Source organism: Cryptomeria japonica, unplaced genomic scaffold (genome assembly GCF_030272615.1).
Source record: "Cryptomeria japonica unplaced genomic scaffold, Sugi_1.0 HiC_scaffold_658, whole genome shotgun sequence".
Classification (NCBI taxonomy): Eukaryota; Viridiplantae; Streptophyta; class Pinopsida; order Cupressales; family Cupressaceae; genus Cryptomeria; species Cryptomeria japonica.
In genome coordinates this window covers 1-8231 of record NW_026729452.1, presented here as the reverse complement: position 1 = coordinate 8231, position 8231 = coordinate 1, and the positions used below count along the sequence as shown (strand labels likewise).

Here is an 8231-nt window from a genome sequence, read left to right as displayed (position 1 = left end):
CTACAAACTAACCTTTTTATATTTAGAGTTGGGATCTTTTATTAAATTGTGTGAGGTTTGAGAAAATAATATAATTAAGAAAAAAAGATAATAATATTATGTATGAAGATATAGCCTTACGAACTTACCACATCTAATGTACTTAAATTTTTGGTAATATCAGAACACATATTAATAGAAACATCAGAGTACTTAAGTTTAATATTTTAAAACTCATCTCTCTATAGGTTTAAAAATTCCATTTAAATTTATTTAATTGAATAAAACATTTTGAAAACATATGCACCAAAAACCATCATAAACAAAATAATATCAATTTTGGTTAGACTCAAATTAAAATTATAATTACGATTAATATCTAGAAAGAGATTCCCCATATTAAATAGTTGCATTGACTACAAAGGAAGGCATGAAAAAATGAGATATCCTCTAAAATGACATCTACACCTCCATTCTTCATGCCATTTTGAAAGCTTCCTCGTATGCTTCTCATGATTAAGATGCTTCTAGATTTATTGCAAAAAAATTTCAAATAGCATATAAATGGGTGGAGAAAAACATGTTGAAGAAGGGAAACATAGAGACAAATGATGTAATGACATCCATAATTTCAAAATAACATAATTTACAGAATTCATAGAAAAATTCATAAAATAAAGTGTTACTATTCCACAAGTGCGGATATACAAGAATGAGACCTAAAATTAAATTTCAACATAAAGATTTAATACACAAACTATAACAAGGCCGAACATAATGGATCGTGTTCCTTTACGATAGACTGCAAGGTCATTTATAATGAAAAATAATTCATGAAGACCATCATGACAGGAACTTTGACATATGTCTCCCACAATCACATAAAGGGTGAGAACATTTTTGGGGCATGTATCCACCCTACCACGAAGTAGTTACACTTCCCCAAAATATTTCATGATACAAAAGATACCCAACCCGGCACGAGGTAGACTAACAATGCAAATTCGACAAGAGTAATGGAATAATGCAATATGGCATATCTATATCTAAACTGATATAACAACTTCATGGTTACCTAAGAATGTATATTAAGAATACATTGCTTTCATGAGCATATATGTGTGTAATATCTTCAATCCATGCACTTGATAACTCATCAAGGATCTTATTTTCAATCAAACCTCCATTAATTATAAAATCCAATCAGAACCATAATTTAATTTTCTCAAATTCTCAAGAAATATACAACACTATAATCATAGCCGATACTACAACACATCTCTACATACATAAGTTTAAGATTATTTAGGAGTATCTATAAGAAATCATATAGCAGTCTCATAAAAAAATATAAGGATATCAAACATGAAGACACGGGATGGTCATTCATGAAAAGATATCATGACCTTAATAATGGTTACTCATGACAATGTCTCTTCTTTAACACCCAATAGTTGTATTATGATATCCAAGGCACAATTAGAGTATAGATCATTACTCACCATTTAATCTATCATCAAACAATCAATATCATATGACAATAACCTAGTTTCACCAAAAGATTCCATACCACGATCATATTCAAACATGAATTTTCCCCATTAAACCATTGTCTTTCCCAATACACACAATTATTTCATTTAAGATGTTCCCTTTGAATTAGGTTTGAGATAATATCAAATCAATATTTTAAGAAGAATAACGATAATGGATTTTAAGGATAATTCTTGTTGTTTTTAGAACTTATCATTCAAAATCAAAGAAAGTTCATAACTACTTTTCTTAAGAGGTCAACTCTTATCCACTTGGTGTGGTTCTAATCACCATAAGCTTGTACAAGTTGATCTAAATCCAATCTTGTAATAATATTCAGTAGAATTACTTTGTAAATAAACATTAATGAAATACATCTATTTAGCCTTAAAGAGTTTTATATTTACTTGAAAGTCTACTTTGTTCCTCTTAAGAGTAAATACACTCTTACACACACATGTATATATTCCTATCTATCATATCATAGATTTTATAATTATAAATCTCCCAATAAAAGAATTTAGGATATGCTAAATAATCATTTGATCTTGAAAGGGTAATACAACCATATTAACCTTCAACTATTTATAATGCTATTAATATATTAATCATCAAGATGAAAATCTAAAATTAATTGTAAGAATACTATAAAATCTATCACTTCCTATAACATCATAATGACAATCTGAATAGCTTTCATTAAATCTTGTGTGTAAGCAACACAATTCAAATATGCATGCCCTTAAAACCACAAATTGCATAATCCCAAGCAAAAACCAATTAATTGTTTTTATAGAGACACCCAAAGAAGATTCTCTTTTTTATTTTTATTTTACTATATAAGAAAGATAACAATGTTTACAATTTTTAAAACTATTGTTTTTACTAACACACCATATTTATGATACTTTCATTTTTGGAGATTCTTATATCTCAGAAGCGAGGTGTGGGAAGAAGATGTTGGACAATTATGCAAAAATATCAAGGCAACATATTAACTATGAGACAAGCAAAATTTTCTTTTTAAATGTCTACCAATCCCTCCAAGAGAAAATCACTACTATCCTAGCCTACCAGACTGCTATTCTTCTTAATTTTTATTTGAGGCTTCCTCTCATATCTAAAACCCCCTCCTTATCCTTCTCAAATGGAATTATTGAGATATTCCAAAATAAATTAGAAGGTTGGAAACGTAATTTGCTCAGTATGGTAAGGAAAGTATAGATGGTTAAATCATGTCTTAAGAGCATCCCCATATATTACCTCTTCCTTTTCAAAATATTGGGGAAGGTGGCTGAGATAATTGAGATGATTCAGAAAATATTTTTCAGGATTGGTACTGAGGAGAAAAATTGACTATCCTTAGTTGCCTGGGACAGGGTATGTTGCAAAGCAACAATGATGAAACCCTAAAAACGTAGAGTACCTAAAATATAATTTCAATAACTACCAGAGAAATGCAGAGACGTGGCGAAGATATAGACAGTCAAACCAAATAATAGATTCTTAAAGCACAAACAGAGATATGTAAAACACTGAGAACGAAAAACTATGAATTTATTAAAAATCAAAAATATGTTAACTACCACACAAACTGAGGCAAAATAGGCCACAAGGTAAGGAAGACACATATTGAAAATGCACACAATGGAACGAGAGAATTTCAAATTGAAAAGAGTGAAAATCAATTCATCTTTAGAGGTACCTGAATTCTGGAGCTGAAAACAATTACCTCCGTTCTGCACAAACCTCTCTTTCAACCAAACACACCGAAAAAAAATTGCTTCAACGAAACCCGACAAAGCCCTCAACAAGCTCAGATACATTGTAAATACACATAGTATCCAGACAATGAAAACCCAAAAGTAGCTGTGAACTTTGTGTGCCGCCACAACAAAGGTAAACATGTAGAGAATGAAAACCCAAAATTAATTATGAGCATTGAACAAAAGTGACAGACACACTACCCAAGGACACGAAACACACTTTAGAGAAGCGAAACCTTTAGTCGCATTTAATCCAGGCTCTTCACATCACTCTCAAAGCCATCCATAGAGGGCATGGTAGGCGGTATGTCACCTCATCACCACGTCACACTCAAACACATCAATAGATGACGTTGTTCAAGTTGTCTTATCACCACCCAAGAAACAAGGCTTGGCCAAAAAGTTGCTAAAAAATGGATAATCATCGAAAGGCTGACACTTTGGCAGGCAAAAGCCCGCACAAGGATCTTATTGGCTAATTATGATTAATATATGGAAAGAGAATCTCCAAACTAAATAGCTGCATTGACTACAAATGAACGCTTGAACAAATGAGATATCCTCTAAAATGACATCTACACCTGCATTCTTTATGCCATTTTGAAAGCTTCGTCATATGCCTCTCACGATTAAAATCCTTCTAGATTTATTGCAGAAAGTTTTCATATAGCATATAAATAGGTGCAGAAAAACATGTTGAAGAAGGGGAAGCGTAGAGATAAATGAGTGGAAAGGGAATGCTTGTAGTGAGCGTAAAGCAGGATAAAAGATGCACGCTTGGAAGAATCAATTGGAAGGAAGAAATGAAATAAGTGAGAAAATAAGGATAAAGATGAAACCAATGTGACCAAAATCATGGGATGCCAATTATTTATGCAACTCTTATGGCCATGATTTTGATCCAGCCAAAGAAAACATCCTATTGCTCATTTCAAAGGATTGGGAAAGACATTGCAAATCAAATTTGAAATTCAAATTGGTTGCAGTTTCATTAATGATGAGTGTGACTATGTGCGTCTGTGTGGATCTTCCAGCTTGAGGGCAGTGGGATTAAATTTGAATTCTAACTATGGCTAACTACCGATTGTAGCCATTAACAGAATTGGTTAGAAGAACCAAAACGTCATCGGTGAAAGGAATGGATCAAAAGGCCCGACACCAGCCACTTAAGTGGGGCAACACCTAGAGTGTGTTTGTTAAGCCCAACCCTCTTGATCCTATGTTATAATGAAATAAAATATAAAACTTTTGACTATGGAAAAGCTTAAAGAAGCTGGAATTAGTTGATTTTGATCTTTTTGACTAGTCAAGATAGTTTCCACAAGGAAATCTAGATAATTTATCACACCATGAAAGGATTACCTCAAAGAATAAGGGTTTACTCTATAATGACCAAGCTTGAAGAATTTGATATTTTCAAGTAGTTTATATGGTACATCAAGTCAATAATGAATGTACTAAAAAAAATTAAAATGTTGAAACTAGATAATGCCTAAGATAATTTTGTCAACTTTTGTAAACAAAAGGGAATTAAGATGCAAATATTAGCTACATATACTACATAGAATAATGGGGTAACTAAAAGAAGGAATAAGAAAATTCAAGTAAAATATAAATCAATGCTCAAGGATCATAGTCTTGGATATAAATTATGGAGAGAAGTAATTCATATAACAACTTATTCGATCAATCATAGTTTGTAATTAAAACCTTAGAAATATAATCTGTAAACATGGAATGTTTAGGAAACGAATCCTTAGTTGGGCATTCTAGATTCTTTATGAGTATTTCATTGACACATTCCGAAAGAGAAGAGAAGGAAACTCAATGATAATATTTAAAAATGCATCTTTGTTAGGTATGATGAGTCTGGTAAAGCCTATGACTTTTACAATTTCATAGAAAATAAAGTTCACATCTCTAAAGATGCCAGTTTTGAGGAGTGTGACCTTACAAGTGTTTTTATGTTAAGTTTTTAAAAGAAAAAGATGGATATTATGCATCATCATACACACCGAGAAAATTTAAGCTAAAACCAAAAGGAATTAATGAATCAACAAAAGTAAGAGAAGGTATTGATGAGTCAAATTCAAGCCCATTATCCATTCCAAAATCCAATGAAATCTTGTAAGGAGATACTAAATAGTAAGGAAATAGCCATCAATTGTTATGGCTATGATATCAATTACGCATTGATGATAATTGTTGGTGCTCATGAACCAAGAAGGCTTGAGGAAGTAGTAAAAAAGGAAACATGGTAAATCATTATGAAGCGAGAGGAAGTTGATACACGAAGCAACTGATTGTAAATGTGTACTAAAAAAAAAGTTTAAAATTCATGATTCATTAATAAGCACAAAACAAGATTGATAGCTATAGACAACAAATAGAATCATAGTGTGTTGAAGGTACCCAAGAGTATAGTTTCCCATAGTCACACAGAGCATATTATAAATGCATCATATATTTTTTTGTGTGACGAACCAATGTTTATAAAAAAAATGTTGAAAACACAAACTCCATTAAATCACAATCTCAAAAAACTATTATATTGACCTTGTAACAACTTTCCATAATATAATTTTAAAAAATTATAATAATACAAATCACAATCTCAAAATATCTATTATATACACCACCTCACGATATAATTTAAAAATTTATAATAACAATTTAATTTTATTATTAAAAATCAGAAGTTACGTTGCGGATTTTAATTTATTATTATTTGTCAAATAAAGTTGTAGGATTCGCATTTTTATCAGGGGGAGATTATGTCAAAAAAATAAACTAAAAATAAAAATCTTAAAATTTGTATATAACGATCGGAACGATCACCATTCTACTGGAGCGGTTGAGAGAGTGAGCGAGAAAATTGACTTATTCTAAACAACGAAATATTCCTTTTCGATTTCGATCATACCTGAAGAGTTCCAATGAAGCGTCTCAGATTTTTCTATTTTGCTTGAAAGAGTAAAACCCTTACCGAGTTATAAGCTGATTCGGTCAATTGTCCTGCAACATTTTTGTGCTCTGCTTATAAATTGCCCCTGCCTGCCATGTTTCGTGAACACATATTCAATAACATTTCCATTGTTAGAGCCGAATTTTCTTTGTAAGTAGCCCAACACGCTCTGTAGGAAGGCTTAACGGCTCTCGACATTGTGAGAGAGAACACACACTATCACGAATCTGACAAGATAATTTCAGTGCTGGATTTTCTTTGTTTGTAGCCAATCATGGCTAACAGCGCGCTTGCCGGGTTCCTCATTCTCCTCCTCTTTTTCATGTGTGCAATGTCGTTGGGCAAGGCGGAAGAAGAAGATATAAGGAAGCCCTATATTATTCATATGATCAAATCCATGAAACCCCAACATTTCTATCTACACCAACACTGGTACGCTTCAATGCTCAGCCAGGTCTCAGAATCAAATGCGAATGAGTTGCTATACACATATGATACTCTCTTGCACGGCTTTGCTGCGAGGCTAAGCGAAGCAGAGGCTGACGCCATGGAGAGTATGGAGGGGTGCTTGGCCGTGGTCCCTTCCTCCCTCAATAAAGTTGCCACTACACACACGCCAGAGTTTCTGGGTCTCTCATCCTCCTCCTCTTCTTCTCCTGGATTATGGTCTCAATACTCCACTGGTGGCGAAGATATCATCGTGGGCGTGATTGACACAGGCATATGGCCTGAAAGCAAAAGCTTCAATGATGCAGGGCTTGGACCTGTTCCCTCGAGATGGAAAGGCACATGTGAAAGCGGGCAGGCCTTCAATTCGTCACATTGCAATAGAAAAATCATTGGAGCTCGATACTTCTACAAAGGCTTCCAAAATAATGTTTCTAAAATCAATGAAACGTTGGAATACATGTCTCCCAGAGACGCCCACGGCCACGGCACTCATACAGCCTCAACTGCCGCAGGAGCTGCGGTAACGGGTGCCAGTTTACTCGGTTTCGCCAGTGGAACGGCCAGAGGAATGGCTCCTCATGCCAGGCTGGCCATCTACAAAGCATGTTGGGCGCCTGAAGGCAGATGCGACGACAGCGACGTGGCTGCTGCCATGGAACACGCCATTGCTGATGGCGTCGACATCCTTTCTATCTCAATTAGCTCAGAAGACGTGCCATTCCACATGAATATCAGAGCCATTGCAGCGTTTGGAGCGACAGAAAAGGGAGTATTTGTTTCTGCCGGGGCAGGCAATCGAGGACCACTTTCGTCTACTCTGAGCAACACAGAGCCATGGATTACAACCGTGGGTGCGAGCAGCATCGACAGAGATTTCCCTGCTTCTCTGGTGTTGGGCAACCAGGAGATATACAGAGGCACCTCCGCCTTCAAAGGAGGAGATGGAAAATTGCAAGGGCCATTCCCTCTCGTCTATGTCTCCGCCAGCAACAGCTCAAAGCGTTGTCTTGATGGCAGTCTCGACCCCAATCTGGTGAAGGATAAGATAGTGCTGTGTGATCAGTTGATCGATCCAGATGACTCTAGCGCACCGGAGAAGGCCAATGAAGTAGCTAGAGCAGGCGGTGCAGGAATGATTGTGGCCAATGAAGAGCTCCTTGGAGCACAGCAGCAGTTTTCCTACACTTTTAAATTTCCCGCTATCAGCTTAAGTTTCAAAGCTGGGGAAAAAATAAAATCCTACATCAACAGCACATCGAATACTAGTACTGCCACGGCCGCCATGCGTCTCACTGGATTGACTATTGTGGGAAACGCAACGGCCGCTCCCATAGTGGCTGCTTTTTCATCGAGGGGGCCGAGCGAAGCATATCCTTCTGTTCTCAAGCCTGATATGATTGCTCCTGGTGTCAACATATTGGCAGCATACGCTGGAAGTGTGGACTACATTTTAGATTCGGGGACCTCAATGGCGTGTCCTCATGTCAGCGGCATTGCAGCGCTCATAAAAGCCATCCATCCCACCTGGAGCCCCGCCG

The 8231-nt window shown here is 35.6% G+C and overlaps 1 protein-coding gene across 1 annotated transcript; it reads left to right on the top strand.

The window, feature by feature from the left end:
- Positions 1-6517: 6517 nt before the first annotated feature.
- Positions 6518-8176, top strand: LOC131044413 (subtilisin-like protease SBT1.7; the record flags this gene model as incomplete). The annotated part of the gene is made up of 1 exon (XM_059216087.1): positions 6518-8176. A coding segment is annotated over exon 1 (1659 nt), but the record flags the coding sequence as incomplete, so codon positions are not given.
- Between the last annotated feature and the right edge of the window lie 55 nt (positions 8177-8231).